This window comes from Acanthopagrus latus, chromosome 10 (assembly GCF_904848185.1).
Source record: "Acanthopagrus latus isolate v.2019 chromosome 10, fAcaLat1.1, whole genome shotgun sequence".
Classification (NCBI taxonomy): domain Eukaryota; kingdom Metazoa; phylum Chordata; class Actinopteri; order Spariformes; family Sparidae; genus Acanthopagrus; species Acanthopagrus latus.
In genome coordinates this window covers 5,546,625-5,563,007 of record NC_051048.1, presented here as the reverse complement: position 1 = coordinate 5,563,007, position 16,383 = coordinate 5,546,625, and the positions used below count along the sequence as shown (strand labels likewise).

General features: G+C 41.3%; 1 protein-coding gene across 2 annotated transcripts; it reads right to left on the bottom strand.

Moving 5' to 3' along the window:
* Positions 1–2,307: 2,307 nt before the first annotated feature.
* Positions 2,308–15,755, bottom strand: khnyn (KH and NYN domain containing). 2 transcript variants are annotated; one of them, XM_037112227.1, is made up of 9 exons: positions 15,360–15,755; positions 13,061–13,310; positions 12,472–12,606; positions 7,648–9,452; positions 7,405–7,535; positions 6,630–6,726; positions 5,430–5,537; positions 5,134–5,235; positions 2,308–5,046 (listed from the first exon to the last, which is right to left on the bottom strand). In XM_037112227.1, the coding sequence occupies exons 2-9, from the start codon at positions 13,271–13,273 to the stop codon at positions 4,674–4,676; spliced, it is 2,964 nt and encodes a 987-aa protein (XP_036968122.1). In that variant the 5' UTR covers positions 13,274–13,310; positions 15,360–15,755; the 3' UTR covers positions 2,308–4,673. The 2 variants fall into 2 exon arrangements, with proteins under 2 accessions (XP_036968122.1, XP_036968123.1); XM_037112228.1 differs by lacking the exon at positions 15,360–15,755 and adding an exon at positions 14,911–15,346.
* Positions 15,756–16,383: the final 628 nt, after the last annotated feature.

Here is a 16,383-nt window from a genome sequence, read left to right as displayed (position 1 = left end):
AGGTTTTAGTGCCAAATGGAAACCATGTGAAGTCTCAACGCTGATGCATTGTTTCATCGCTAGATGTATGCCACGATAGATGTGACTCGTCCAGAGAGGTTAACTTGTGTGTATTTTCTGAGTGTGCCTCCTGCGTGATGCCCAGAGGTACTTTGTGCACTGAGCAAATCAATTTAGAGGCACGTGTTTTTACATTTTAACCAAGTGTTTAAGAAAATGTATATTTTTTTAATCAACTTCATTTGACTGACATCTGTTCTTTCCTTTAAAATGTACAATTTAAACCACAAGCAATCTGGTTGGGTTTCAATTGTTGTCTGAGCCCATTCTACAAAATGTTTGACCATTTGCGCTCCAGGGGTCAATATATTTGAATATACCATTGTCTTTTAATTGCTTCTGTTCTATATTCTCTAGTTCTGTTCATGACTCACTTGATTCCAGTAACTGCACTTTGCTTTCTTCTCACTCTCATTATGTTTATTGTTATGCACAACAAACATCAAGGCAAATTCCTTCTATGTGAAACCTACTTGGCAATAAACCTGATTCTGATCAGATAAACTGTGAATCCGGTCCGTCTTCACGTCAAATTTTTACTACGTGATTACCATCGCCAAAAGGATTCAAGATAACAACACTACTGTCATATTATCCATAGAAAATGTTTGGAATCTTCTGGAATCTTCTTTCTTCTGACATGACTCTACACAGATTTCTGTAAAGAGACATTTTCTGTAGTAGTTTTATGATGACCTGTCACTTTAAAACTGTGGAGACATAAACAGAGACTTATATCCTCAAATCTGATGTCCTGTTGCTTTCTACTTTATCATTTTCATTACCGGACATCATGCAATTTTTGTACATCATATAAGATCTGCTGGTTCCCAATAGATAACATTTATTCTGTGATGTGATGTCACTTTTTCTCTGCATTGTTACATGCCTGTACCTCTCCATTACAGCACAGTATGCAAATGTGTTAAACTGCCGATTACATAGACGGAGCAGACCTACAATCAGCACCCACTGCTGCTCGCTTTAGTTTTAACTCCTGCCGAGGCGCATCAGAAGTCATCGGACGTGCTGGATGTAATTTACTGGGCTGGTCCATTGAGCCTTTTGTCAAGATCCTCAGGATGTTCTCGAAATAGACATGCGGTCTGTTTTCACTATTGTTTTCAACTCACCTAACTGGTTTAATACACAACTATTCTCAGAAAGAGGCCACTTAACCGTCCTGTGTATCAAAAAAAGAAACAAGTCATCCAACATGAAGACATCTCTATTGTCCTGTGTAAATAAATAAAACAAATATATGTACAGTGAACACATTGTGTAACTATTTGTTGCATGTGGAAGAAGACAGAAAGTGCTTCCGATGGCAATCAATACAAGAGGCTAGATGACTTACCATACTGCAGATTTTACTCCAATATCTGGCTGCTGAAACCTACGGGTGTACAAAAAGACTTAAAATTTTGGATTGCGTTCTTCATTTTGTCAGTGAAATAATTTAAAAGCCAGTCGATAAATCAATCCGTTCATGAAGAAATAAGTAGCAGATGAATCCATTTTTATAACAATCTAATTAATAATTGAACACAGTCAAATAGGACATTATTCTGCATTAAGTAAATGTATTTACTACTTTAAAGCAGCTTTAAAGAACTTTAAAGCTGCTCATTCCTGTTGATTCTGGCAGCCCCTGTGGTCAAAAGTGGTGTGAGCACCACAGCCGTGTGTCGTCAAAGATCTTGATTGTGAGCTTTTGTTTTGGTTGGTATTATTGTCTTTTAAGCAGATCTCTTCAGCGATTAGGTTATGTATCTGTTTCTGGCTATGAAAGATTAATAACTGTAATGTAACAACAGTGAAACCAAGTCAACATTGTTTTGGTGACATTAACGTTCATTCACCTATGTTACATTTAATCCTACAGCGAACAGATTTGTTTGTTGAGCTAAAGCTTTGCCTTGCGATGTGTCTTCAAAAATAATAAACCAACAACAACAAAGACAAACATAAATAGACACTATTCTTGCTGTTGGTCTTTTCTTTTGCTTATGTAGGTCATAAAGAGGTATAATCAGCTAAAAGTTCCTTATAGTACATTATAATGATTATGCAAACGTGCTTTTTTAAATGTATTGCTTCCACTTGCAGTATTTTTACTGTGTGGTGTGACGGCTTGTCCTTATCTAAAGGACTACTTCCTCCACCACAGCTAACTTTCACCATGACACTGAGGCAAAAGCTGTTTGCAGAGGGCAGAAAACAGTAAGTAAAACATGGATGCATCACTCATTTCATTTCACAGTAGGAATTTAATTTGAAGCATTGTCTGCGGCATCGTAGTTACTCTAAACAGTGGTGAAGTGCGACCTCTGGTGGAAAGTTGTGAGAGTCGTTCCAACACAGTCTCACTGTATATATATATATGAGGATGTGTATTTAGGACTTGACACTGAGTCACTAAGTGGCAGCTGAAACACTGATTATTTGTACAGTCGACTTCCCTTTTGTCACTTTCTACTCAGATTCATCCACATTTTTGTCGTTTGACCTTTAAAATCACCAAATAAAAGCATGCTCAACGGGTAAATTCGCTCAAACATGAAAATTCAGTCGTCATCGATCTATCCAATGATGATCAGAAAGTTCTACATGGCTTGATGCAAGTCTCCGGAAGCCACTGAGATCCTGAACTGATTAGAAAAGACATTATCTATAACCTTGACATGTGGTTGAGTTTGTGCATCCACTTCAGATGGAGTGCTTTTAGCTTAACTGGTGGCGCAAACTACCACCGCAACACTGTTTTAGCTCCTCTATCTCCGGTGATAGTTCTATAAATTCGTAGGTTTGGTTTTACACTTATAATTTTCTAGATTGATGTTATTTTAAAATGGCTGATCCCAAGACAGAGACATTCAGAAACACCATGCAAACACTTTAAGGATTTTGATCTGAATCAAGAAACACTTTAATACAGAAACAAGGGCAGACCTCTTAAAGCCATAAAATGTACATATAAACATTAAAAATATGTTTATTTTATCTGAACTTTGAGAGGCTGGATCGAGGATCTGATCTTCAATCATATATAAGGATGAAAGATCTACTAGCCCTTGTTTGTTATCATCTCTCAGCTCATGAAGCTCTGTTTCCTCATCCAGACACACTCTAAAATGATCTTCTGCTCAAGGCTACGGTCATGACAACATCAGACCTGGTTAAAATAAGTTAAAAAAATATATAACATCGAGTGCACAGAATATTGTAATGATTGGTTTAGTATTATTCTAGCATTGGGACATGACATCCATTCCCGACAGCTGGTGGTGCTTATCTACATTTGGACCCAAACCATCTCAATACAACAACAACTATCTACAACTTTATCCAGCGTTACCGATGTGCCTGTAAGACTTTTAAAACAACCAGGTGAAAACCTTTAGGGGGTTACAATTCAGAAAAAATAGATTTGTTTTTTTCTGTTCTTTTTCTAAACCCCTACAACAATTGTACAAGAACCAAGTGAGAATTAATCATCTCGCTAACATGGCTGTAGAATGAAAAACAGTGACGTCAAGCCACTAAAACACCCTTGAAGAGGATGTTTGATAGCTGTCTTTACAAATTGGTGTCAAAAATCAAAGAGAAAGGAGTCTACAGCCACGCTAGCAGCTCAGTGAAGCGCTACTATAGCTAAATGCTAACATCAGCATGCTAACATTCTCACAGTGCCAATGCTGACATTCCAATTTTCCATGTCTACATGTTTCTTTGGCCTGTAAGCATGCTAGCACTGGCTATTTAGCAGCACTAGACACAAGTAAAAATTTAAAAGAACAAAAGGTTAAAAAGTATTTTCCTCTTAAAAATGGAGAAGTATAAAGCAGCACAAAATGTTTTACAACTATAAGTACAACAAAACTGTACTTAGATAGAGTACATGAGTGAAAAATACACCTTCCACCACTGCTGGTAGCCTAGCAATGATCTGAGCTAAATGCTAACATCAGCATGCTAACTCGCTCACAATGGCAATGCTAACATGCCAATGTTTAGCAAGTACGTTAACCAAGCTCAACATCTTAGTTTAATGTGTTAGCATGCTAAAGTTTGCCAATTAGCACTGACCACAAAGAGCAGTAGAAGCTGATGGGAATGTAATTAGTCCTTGGTCATTAATCAGTGTCGGGTATCATTAAAACATCAGGATTCATCTGCTTGGGAACATGAATGTCAAATACGTCCACCATGTGGAACACAAACTCATTTTTCTTTATAAAAAGATTGAAGAGTTTTCAAACAAGTTATAAAGGGACAGCATGCTTAGCATCATTAGCTGCTCTGCTGAATCAGACTTGGATTAATCTGGAATTTTTTGCTGTGGATAGAACATTATGCACGGGAGAGGGATTGTAAGAAGAAACAGTAATATATGAGATAGTGAAGTTATCTCACCACCGATAAATTATGTGTTTTGGACTGTGAACAGAAAGCTGGTCCTTGTTAATGCAGATCAATGATTAGCTGGTGTGACTCCTTCTTCTTCTTGTAGTTGCTTTGGTGGGAAACATTTATAATCACTCAAACCAGGGCAAAATAAGGCATAAAAAAGTCTGAATTAACCCACGGGGAACACCAAGACTTTAAGGCGTCTAGTCCTGCTGCTGCTCCAGGATCAGACCAGACAGCACATTAATGTCTGTCTCTGCCGGGTGGCACTGCAGAACCAGCGCCACCATGTTGTCCTGACCCGCAAAAACCTGACAGAGCTGCTCCCTCAGGCTGGCTGTTTCCTCTGGACTCCTGTCTGCGGCCAGAGCTCCAAACTGCTGGTGCTGGTGACCGGCGTCCCATCCTCTTCCATGTCCTCGCCTTCTAACCCGACTCTCTCCACGTGTCGGATCCAGAGCTCCACCCAGCGTTCGGTCGCGGAAGTTCAGGACCTCAGTTTGGGAGCGGGGAGGTTTGGAGGCAGGGAAATTGGTGGCTACGCCGGCAAAAGAGTGGTTTCCTGGGTAAGGAGTCCTGAGGGGAAATAAGAGAAATAATTCAGAGGACACAACATGATAGAGTTTCTTTCTTATGAAATAATAAATGCGTGGGTGTTAATACCTGTGCTCTGAGCGAAGGAAGTCATCCAGGTGAGGCCCCCCTCTGCCCAGAGGGTCGTCCGGCACCATGAAATGATCCCCAACAAACGTGTACTGAAGAAGTCTGGGGAAGAAATCATACCACTTTAAATAGGGGGACTAGCCCTTTAAACAGACATATGAATGACTAATCAGATCATATTAAGTACTGAAATATAAGTACTATATTGTGCGACTCTATCCTGCTGGCTGGTACGTCACATTTTAATTCAGACTATGGAAGCTGTCACATCTGAACAATGTGTTGACTCTTCATACCTCTTTTTGATGATGTCCCTCCAGACGTGCGACTCATCTGAGAGGTCTCTCAGGTTGTCGTTCGTCACAATCACGCCGTCTGTCTTCTGTGCGTGCTGCAGCATAAATCTGTGGAAACAGGGAAAGATTTGAAACCTAATATTCCAAAGTGGTTGTCCCAGTTCCTCGTTCAAACTGGGTATATAATGTATTTGCACTGCAAAGAGACAACACTAAGTATGCTCACAGTTGTGAGCATACTTGTCGAATGTCGATTAGTATATTTTACATGCAGTATGTGAACACTGAGAGATTTTACAGATGCCAGTTTGAAGACAGGGGAAAGGGTACGGAGGTGAATTACAGCTGCTCCGATCAGGACTATGAACTCAGGTGACGAGAGGACATGTGTTATGTCCAATTTATGCCCTACTTTAGCAAAGAAAGTTGAATTCAGAGGGCGTGTTGTTGTACTTATCTGTTTAGTAAAGACAATATGTGTAAAAATATGTGGCATTTTGTCAGTAAAGTGGTGGTATCACGAGATAGGATGGGCTGGGGGCTAGCTGGTTAGCATGCTAACTTCAGTAGTGTTAAGATTAATTAATTTAACTGTCTGGTTTAGGTGCCCGACTGCTGTGATTTCATTACTATGCACTAACAAACTGTAGTATTATTAAAGAGCTGTACATATCCTGTTGATAAATGTGACTGGATCAAGTGTTAACCTCTTTTTATGAAGGTTTAATACAATGGAGAGAAAAGCCAGGGTGTGAGAGAGAACACAGCTGCCTTCAGTGGGGAGAGGCCAAGGATATAGATAATGATTTTGTTTGCACAGAGGGAGTCCTTTTGATGAGAAGTAGAGAGTCAGCAGAGAAACTCACAAAAGAAACCCAAACAAGTGCAGGATGAGAAAGTTAGAAGAGAGGAGAGGGAGGTTCAAATTGCTCTTTTAAAACGTCAAAAAGTAAAGTCTTGCAGCAGGACAAAACACACTCTGTAGATATTAAAGACTCATTTCATGGTAATGAAAACACAGTGATGCTTAGTTTCAGGTGATTATACGCTACTAAAATCATAGTTGTGAATATTATATTACATTTCGGCCAGTAGATCCTCCTTTCTTATTCACTTTCACACAGATATCACCGGTGAGTGAGTGAAACCAGTAACCAGTAACTTTCACAGACACTGTTATTTTAAGCATAGACTGTCTACCTGTCGTCATACGAGCTGATCCTCTTGCCCTGGACCTCTCTGGACGGTGTGTAGGAGACCAGGCCCAGCTGCTGCAGCTCGACCAGATAGTGCTGCTCTGTGTGGCAGGAACAAACAACACTATGTTTAGTGAAGGGAAAATACACACACACACGCCCACACACTCACAAGTTTGCCAACATCTGATTTGTTTTACTGTTACATGTGACTCAGAGTCAAATATAAGGAAGCGCATCAGGCTTCGTCATTTAGAAATCACACAGTGTTTGACAAAGTGACATTATAACACGTAAAACATGCATCATGATTAGCTGAAAAAGAGCCAGGATTAAAGTAAATGTACCATTGAATGTAGTGAATAGTGGAAAACATGCAAGTGCATTTGTGGGTTTAGAACTGAAATGATTAGTTGATTAGTCAGTTAACTGATCTACAGATTATTCGGTGAGTGTTGTGATAATGGATTAATTGTTTAATATCATTCTTAAAGCCAAAATGCCCAAAATCTCCCTTTTCCAGCTTCTTAAATGAAAGAATATTGTGTTCAACTACTAGGCCGGCTTTTTAAGATTATTTTCTATTTATGTGCTAATTAATTACTGAATTCAATAACATGTCAAATCAATTCAATCATCAATCATTTAAGAAGCTGGGAGCAGCAAATGTTTGACGTTTTTGCTTGAAAAATGACTCAAACGACAAATCCATTTTCAAAATAGCTGTAATTAACTTTCTCCATCTATTGCAGCACTACACGAGGAACAGGAAGTGTTACCTTTGGTCTTGGGGTCGCTCTTCTGTCTCCACTGTGGCAGGAGGGCGATGATGTGACGATGGCCTCGGTCCCAGAAGTGCTGGACGGCCAAAGCGATGCCTCGACAGGAGAAGAAGTGACCCAGCCCGTGACTGTGGAAAACATCGAACAGTTCTCAAAAACAGACGTCAAATATACCACAACTTAAATGTGCTGGAGACTTTTAAGGAGAAAAAAACACAAACTTAAATGAATCCTTCCCACCTCATGGCCACGTTGCTCCCGTCAATGATGATCGCCCTCAGCTTCGGGTCCCCGGGCTTGTCTGTTAGCTGAAGGTCAAAGGGCATCTGCAGCCCCTCCAGGAAACGCTGCTCCCCTGTCACCACCACTGACGAGGTGGCCATGAAGCCCTGCCTTTCCCTCACCCTGGTGGGAGACGAGTCTTTCCCTGTGAAGACGGGGGGCTGAGGGGCTTGGAGCGCTCGTTTTAAGTCCAACCGGGGTTTTGGATTGATGACGATGTCTTGGGTTGGATGGTTTTGTTTTGAGGCGGCTTGATTAGGCCAGTAGTCAGTTTGTCCGTATTGTTTGTTGGACTGGAAATTGTTTTGTGGAGGATCTATGGATGAGGAGTAAATGGGCATGGGTGGTCCTTTCACTTCCGGAAGGACGATATTGTGCAGGGTTTGGTTCTTGGGGGGCTGGTGTCGCTTTGGCTTTGAGCTGTACTGATTCATCTTGTGCTGCTGGGGTTTATCATGCCAAGCAAATAAATCTGGCTCTGCAACAGGTCCAGGTAGGTTTGGCACCATTACCCATCCTTTGTCATCAGATTCTCTCTTTTCTGCAGGTATGAAAAGCTCACTTTCTCCTCGTGCTTCATTCTCTCCTGGCCCAACCTTCAGATTCTCCAGCACCACGTCGTCCATCTCTCTCGGGCCCTCCCTGAAGGCGTCCGTCTCTTTGCTCCCGTCTCTCTGCAGCTCCAGGAGCAGCTGGTGAGTGGATCGATTGGGCAACATGTTGTAGACTTTAGCGACTTTCTGCTCCTTGTACCCGCAGCTGGCTGCAGCTTTCTTCACCACTCCTAAGACAAAGTCGTCCTCGCGTCCTTCCTCCGTTTTCTCGGTACTACCCTCTTGTTTAAGGGGACTTGTGCCGCCTGCAGCTGCATCTCCCGCTTTATCACAAACATCTCCCACATCTCCGTTACTTCCTCCTGCTGCCGTTTCCTCATCTTCTCTGTGCTCCGTCTCGCAAGGTCGGTTCCTCTCGCTTTGATTAGAGGCAACTCCGTTTTGATTCTTCTGGGTTTGGCGATGCTGATTTGCCTGCTCCTGGTCACTGCGATCCTGCTCCTGTTGGACCACGTCCAGGATCTGCGAGGCCTCCTTGGGTCCCGTTCGTGCAAGGACTCGTTTCACAACATCCTCCGTGTACCCCATGGCTGTGAAGAACTTCAAAAGCAGCAAAAACTGCAGCTCCTGCTCTTCCTCCACCCCTGCTCCCTTTGTCATGTTGGTACCTCCTGCTGCCACTTGCTCCAGCTGCTCTTCCTCTCCCACCTCCTGTGGAGAACGAATGAGTCTTTCCTCAGCTCCCTCTGCTCTCCCTCGAGCTCCCCCAGATGTGGGGAAAGCCTGAAAGAAGGAGTCTTTCGCAGCAGAGTCATTCCCCGATCCTGCAGTCATCCCTTCTACCCACCGATCAGTAGTGCTGTCCCATCTACCCTCTGAATCCTCAAGCGATCGCACCCCTGCATTTCCATCTGTCAGTGCCAGTCTGGGGTTTGATCCAAGCCCCGATTCTTTCACCAAATCCAGCAGGATTTCCTTCACCGACCCTGGTAAGACCAGCAGATCCAGGATGTGCCTGTCCTCCCAGTTCTCCACAAGGGTTTTGAAGGCTCGGCGCGAATCCAGAGACTCGCCTAGGCCTCTGTCCCCATTCTCAGAGTATCTGGACTGTACGCCCTCGTATCTCTCCACCAGCTCTGCGATGAGGGAGTAGGCTCGCACCACCGGCTCCATAAGACCCGAGATAAGGAGGGATCCTGTAGAACCAACCTGGTTTGACAAGAGGAAAAGAGCATGACGTCAATCTTGAGGGCTGTAGGAATTAAATCGAATCACCCACGGATGATAAGTCACTCACTGGAAGCTGGAACTTCTCAGCAAAACTTAGTAGATGTGGACTTGTTTAAAAGTTAAGAAACAACTGAAAAAAGACCCATACAGCTTGTCTGACATAATCCAAGTCTCCAGAAGCCCCCTAAATGTTTTTAAAAGATGTTATTCAAACCCTCGATGTGTGATCGAGCTGGTTCACCCTCTTCAGACAGGGCGCATGCTAACACATTTAGCTAAACATCTACAGCGAAAGATTTCAGCTTACAAAAGATTGTAAATAACCCCCTTTCAAATCAATTTTGGATCTCGGGCTTCTTGACACTTGCTTGAACAAATGCATGAAGCCAATTTATGTTTGTTATTTTTAGCGTTTTTAACAAGACCCCCTTTAATTGTTTAGGAGAATGCTGCAACGCTGTTTTGCCACATATACACAAAGTAAAACAGAATGAAACTGTCCTGTCCTTTAAGGTCAGTTTGTATTGAGCGTATTCAGTCATTAAAACAAAGAGAGTCTGTTTATTTCGCATGAAAAATCAATGAGGATCTTCCCGTTCTGATTAAAAACTTCTTCCCCAAAATTACATAGTAGCTTTCGAGCTATTGATGATGACACAATAACGAGGGATTTCCAATCAATTTGTAGCAACAACTAAGAGTGAAAATGAAAAGTGACAGAGCTGATGAAGTTTCCCTGAGTTGTGTACTTGCGTTTTGACTTAAACATTTTAGCAAGAGGGTAAAATTTCCCAACGACGACACCACAGCATTACAATTAAATATGACAGAATAATGATATTGACCAATAATGTGATTTCTTGTAAGAATAACTAGAATGCAATCCCAAGATACCACATTATTAGTCAATGTCATTGTTGCGTCATCCAAAAAAAAAAAAGAAAAAAAAAAAAGGGCACATTAAAGGAGCACTCTGTAGTTTTGGGGAAGAAATTTTAATCAGAACAAGATTTTAATTATATGCCTAATCAAACTAAATAAACAAACTCTCTTTGTTTTCATAACTGAATAAACTGAAACTGGACATTAAAGCGCAACACAGTTTCATACGGTTATGTTTACATGTGGCGGACCCTGCCACCTTTTCTAGCTTCAAACAGTGTCCTGGGACCTTGTTTTCCTCTGAGAACAGATCGTTTAGTCACTTATTGAGAAAATAAATATGTCTGAGTTTGTATCGTTACCTCATCGACATTGTAAATATCAAAATTCCAAGTTTGAATTTCTTCTCTAAAACTACACACAGGGACAGAAATCAGTGCTAATTCAGAGCTGTGCAGGTAAAACACAGCAGATACATTGGGAAGGTAAGAGAGGTCAGAAATTATTGCCGCGGCTCGATCCAAGGTTCACAGTTTATGCCAGTGTACTGTGTATGTTTTCCTATGAAAGCCACATGATGTGAATCGATATGAGGAGGCGTGTTACATAATTCTGTGAACTCTGGCTGGTAATGAATTACATCTGTCTCGTTTAACCCCATGCTTGTATACAGTGTATTTCAAAAAAGGTGAATCAAGTGCCTGGCTGCTAAGCTAAAATCACTTTGCATTAATTAACTGTATTATTAAGAGTTGCACTTATCCTGCTGACAGGTGTGACTGAAACAAGCATTGCGAAGGGTAGATACATTGGAGAGACAGGCCGGGATTTGAGAAAGAACACAGCGAGCCTTTTGTAGGGAGAGAACCGAGGATGTCAGATGATGGACTGTTACTCTATTATTTGCTTGCACGCACACGATGTCCTTGAAAGGATAAGTAGCAGCTGGGACATGAGCAACAGACAAAGGTTTAGAGCTGCGAAAAACATGTCGTAAGATGAACCCAAGACAAGTACGCGATAAGGAAGTTAGACAGAAGATGGAGGTTGGTAGCCTGTACACCAACGAAGGGAGAGCTAAAGTCTAAACCACGGCTCCATCACATCTGTTTAAGCCAATGAGAAGACTTTCACAGCTAAAAAATTATATAAAGCATTGTAAAGAGAAGTTTTTATCCTTTTCTGGGCGATGGGTTGCAGAGTTGCAGCACTCAGCTGGCTGTGATTTGTCAAACAAGAGAAGTCTCTTGATCTAAATAAATGGTAAAATGGTGCGTTGAGGTCCAAGACAGATTTTCTTTTTAAGGAGAACAGATACATATATTCTGCACCTTTATGCAAGTTCTGTAAGATTGATTATTTCAAAAGAAAACAAAGATTTCTACAGAAAAATGGCATCAGTGTGACCTTTGACCTCTGTGACTGTGAGCCACGCCTTCCCCAGGGGAGGGCGAGCACGGAGGGAGAGGTGCGAGGCGTATGCCGCGACCTGCGTCACAATTCACACTCCTCCTTTGAGTCATTTCTCAGTCAGATATGAACACAGTCTGGCTGCACGTATTTTTAGATTCAGCATGACTTGACTCTTTTGTCCACTGTGAATACACACCCATAAATCTGCTTAGAAATCAAAGATTAAAGATTCTCCCTGATACAGAACTTGCCTGAGAATTTTTTTTTTTTTTTAGTTTTCTTCAAGATCAGAGCCTCCCAGTGGCAGTTGTCTGCACTTGGACTGTAAACAGGAAGTGCTAGACTTTAATTCGGCTTACTTTTAATGATGCCAATTTGTCAAAATGTTGAGAGATATATATATAAAAAAAAGGGGGGGAGCTTGAGACGTAGTCGACAGCTAACCCACCCACAGAGGCAGACTGTGAAACCCCCCGCTCCAGATCGTGTGCTGCTGCGAGTGTCGCAGTTTTATATAAATCACGTTTCATTATTTCCCGACTTGTGCCAGAAAAATCTCCTTGATGCTGCCTGAAGAAGAACAAAGCTGGCTTATTCTGATTCCTCGAACTCTTCCTGCTTTTGATGTCTCTCCTTTTTGACCTCCTCCTCACGCAAGTGTGGAAAAACAAACAAGCAAAAAAACCCACAATGCAACACTCACCACTATAAGCGCCGAGGTGCTTCTTATCAGGCAGTCCATGAACAGCCCCCTGGCTCCGCAGAAGACGCAGTGAAGGAGCTTCGGGTAGGAAACCTCCTTCTGCTCCTCCTGGTTCACAACTCCCCTCACAAACAACTGCGACACAGAGACATTTTGTGTCATTATAGTTTTGCTATAATATTGCCGCAGTAGTTGTGGAAAATACTGCAGCAGGAGAGTCTAAATATCTATATTTTTATTCTGAAGAAGGAGAAAAAACACGACATTCAAATAGAATATATCGAAATATATCGCTTTGACAGAGCAACCAACGCGAGGAGATTTTGCAGTTCAGTTTTAAGTCATCTGCGTTCATGAGTCAGTCAGTCAGTCGGTCATATGTTATCAGGTCGACCACATGTACACATAAACTGAAACTCCACCAGGACTTATCAATCAACATTTTAAAAACCCTCGATGAGTCATTTACCAGCAGCACAGCCTCTTATCTAAGTGCACTCTAGACTAGCACTGGAGGTGAAACCACCTCTCCAAATCAAGTCTTGCGGACTGGCTCTCGATCAGGTCTAACAAGGAGACGGTGGCTTACTTTGGCGGCTTTCACACCGTCGCTCTGCCCCTGCAGTTTGAGCCAGATCTGCCCGTTGTTGCCGTGGGAAAGATCGTCCGCCCCGATGCCGAACGCCACGCCGAAGATCCTCTCCACGGTGCCGTGCAGCTTGGTCAGAGATCCACGCAGCATGCCGGCACACGCAAACTCGTCCACCACCTCCGGCTCGCCATCACTTCTCTCGCCGTCCATCCTTTGTCTTTAAGTCGATGTCATAGAGTTAAACATACTGCAACAAAGAAAACAACAACAACACAATTTAAGTTACAAATCTTCAAACACAACTGATCGACGTTGTTCTCTTAAAGGGTAACTCCACCTATTTCACACATTTTTTTTCACACAAGTGTTCTTACAGAGAGTACAAAGAGAAAAAGTGGTATAAACTCTTTTGAGGCTCCAGAGGAAGCTGCATGATATCTGATGAACTTCCTCCAGTGATGTCATGCTGTGGTTCCATTGTGGGTAAAGTAAGCGCCAGGTTTTTAAAAAGGAAGAAGAAAGCGTAGAATAAAACAAGTGATATCTCTGATTCTGCTGTAACTTCTCATCACTGTCGATTAATCAGTTGTCTGTTCGGTCATATGGTTTTGTCCGCAATCCAGCGATATTGCTTATATTGCCATCGCAGAGTAAAGGAAGCAGAAAATTCACATTTAAGAAGTCGGAATAGGCTATTTTCCTTCAAAAATGAAGAAAAAATATCTGAGACTGTTGTTGTGCACTGTTGATGTTGTGGTTGTGGCTTTAACGCTTATTGTAGTATGTGAAAGTGCAGACAATGTCGTCCATGCAATCACGACTCCGTGGACGAGCAGTTGTTGCCCAGCAACAACAAACAAAACACAGTAAACAACTGGTCTGATTTCTTACGAATGTTAAATCTTAATCTAAAAACTAACTTTACTCTCCTGGTTAATATTGTAGAGTACAGTGGTAGAATATAACTAAGTATATTTATAATAATAGCAACAATACCTTTATTTAAATGGCACCTTTCAAATAATTTTGGGAGTTTTTTAACAGTAGAACGTAATAATTTAAAACAAGAGTCTAAACTTGATATGAAAAAGAAGTAAAAGTTCAATAAAAATAAATACAATCTGTTCAGGTCGACTACCTTTAGTCTACTTTCCTTTATATTATATAATATTGTTTTTAATCAAAAGAGATACTTTCACTCTGCACCTTTCTACAAGTTCCATAGATGTGCTATTTCAAAAGAAACAAATGATTTGTCCACATGATAAAGTTTCCAATATGACCTTTAGATAAGCACTTAGCATTAGCAGCACATTTTAAACAGTCATCAAATGAAAATTTGAGTAACCTTAACATTGAAGGAGTGCAATAATAAGAATAATCTAAAAATAACACTTATTTTATCGTCAATTAGATAAAAAAAAAGATTCTGATAATCAAAAAAATGTTGAATACTGGATCCGACAATCGATGTATACCTGTAAATATATGTATTTACTGTGATACTTAAGTACATTTAATGCCAGAAACTTACTTCTGATACATTAGTTGATTAAACATAAGATACTTTTACATACACAGCTCAAAATAGGTTATGTGCATGTGCATGGACATGCAAAATAACAGTCAAATGTCGCATTATGTTTGTAGGCCGAAAATATTCACAAAACACAAAGTTAAAATTCAGATTTATCACAGAATAAACAAGTGAAACACTGAATAATCCTGATGTCATTTACTAATCTGGAGTAGCAGACACTGTGTGGGGGAATTTCACATTTATTAAATTAATATTTCAGCACGATATGTTTACTTTCACTCATATATGTCTCTTGGGTACTTTCTACCTCACTAGTAGCTGATGAAGTCCAACAATCCTCTTTTGAGTGAAGTGCAGCAGAAGTGTTAAGCAACATAAAATGGAAATATTCCAGAAAAGTCCGAGCGACTGCCTCTTCGTGCCCGATGAGGAAACTCCAACATGTAAACAAGGCTGTTTCCTCGTTAATATAGAGACTAATATTCATGCTAGCTTCCCCTCTTTTGATCCAACAACACAGCCACAACTTAATCTGCGTTAAGACGGTTTCAACGCGTAAAAATATGACGCATTATCGGACATTATTTGGCAGCTGTGCGAGCATTGCGAAACACTCATTCTAATATTAACACGCCGATGAACGCGTTTTTGACAGCCGCAGAGCGGGAGGCGGATAATCCGCTCGACGGGACGGGATAAAACACACAAAAGTCGGTTTAAGCGTTAAAATGTGATATTTCTGAGCGGGGTTCTTACGTGAGCTCGGCCGCCGCGCGCCCTCAAAAGTTTCGTTTCCAGCAGGGGAGGCGGCGCAGCTCGCAGCCTCGCGCTTCCGCTATCACACAACAACAACATCCAGAGTTCAGCAACACGCGTCGTAATGTCACAAAATGACCCTTAAAAAAAAACAAAAAACAAAACCCTCCAGCTTGTGGGAGGTCGACCCCTCCCTGCTGCAGCCGTCCTCTGGGGCGGATGAGGAAGTCTGCTGGAAACCCCGAAGACAAAACCGAAACTAAAGGAAAAACACACGCGGCTCATATCACACGCAGGGCGGACGCTTCATGGCCGCATGACCAGCCCTGAAAATATCATTTTAATTATCCGACGCACTCACAACGAGCCTGTCGTCTCACACCACAGCCGTTAAAAAGTTCATTTCCGGTGCATTTTATAAACATTATTTTTAGTATTGTTATTATTATTATTATACACTATACAATACAAAACTTAACGGGATGTGGTTCTGACATTTATTTTTATTTGAATGTGTTGACTTTGTGTCAGAGTCAGACAGCAGATATAGGGGATTTCCAGTGACGTCAGAAGCGGGGTTTTTCTGTCTATTTTTTTTTTTTTTTTTTTTTTTTTTTAAATGTTAACTCTTGGTTGACACAGACAGACAGACAGACGGGCTTCACAGAGGTCGCTGCTTGGAAACACTCCACGTATCTCCCCACACTTCATGTGTGTTTACAATAAGGTTTCAGAGCCTCCATTCTTTTTTTTTTCTTCTTCTTTTTTTTTTTGGAGTTTGTTTGTGACAAAGACGGAAAGAGAAACGTCACCTCCTACTCCTGCTACTCTGCTTCCTGTGTTTGTTCAGGGGTGAAATAACATCCATGGGCATTTAAAGTACAAACAAGACAATAAAACAATAATAAGATACACTGTTATGAACATATATTCATCTGCAGCTGAAAATAGTCCCCAGCAAATTAGCTGATTATGCTAATTTGAGTGACATTTGAAAAAAACTACAATGCCCAGCTGCTTGAGG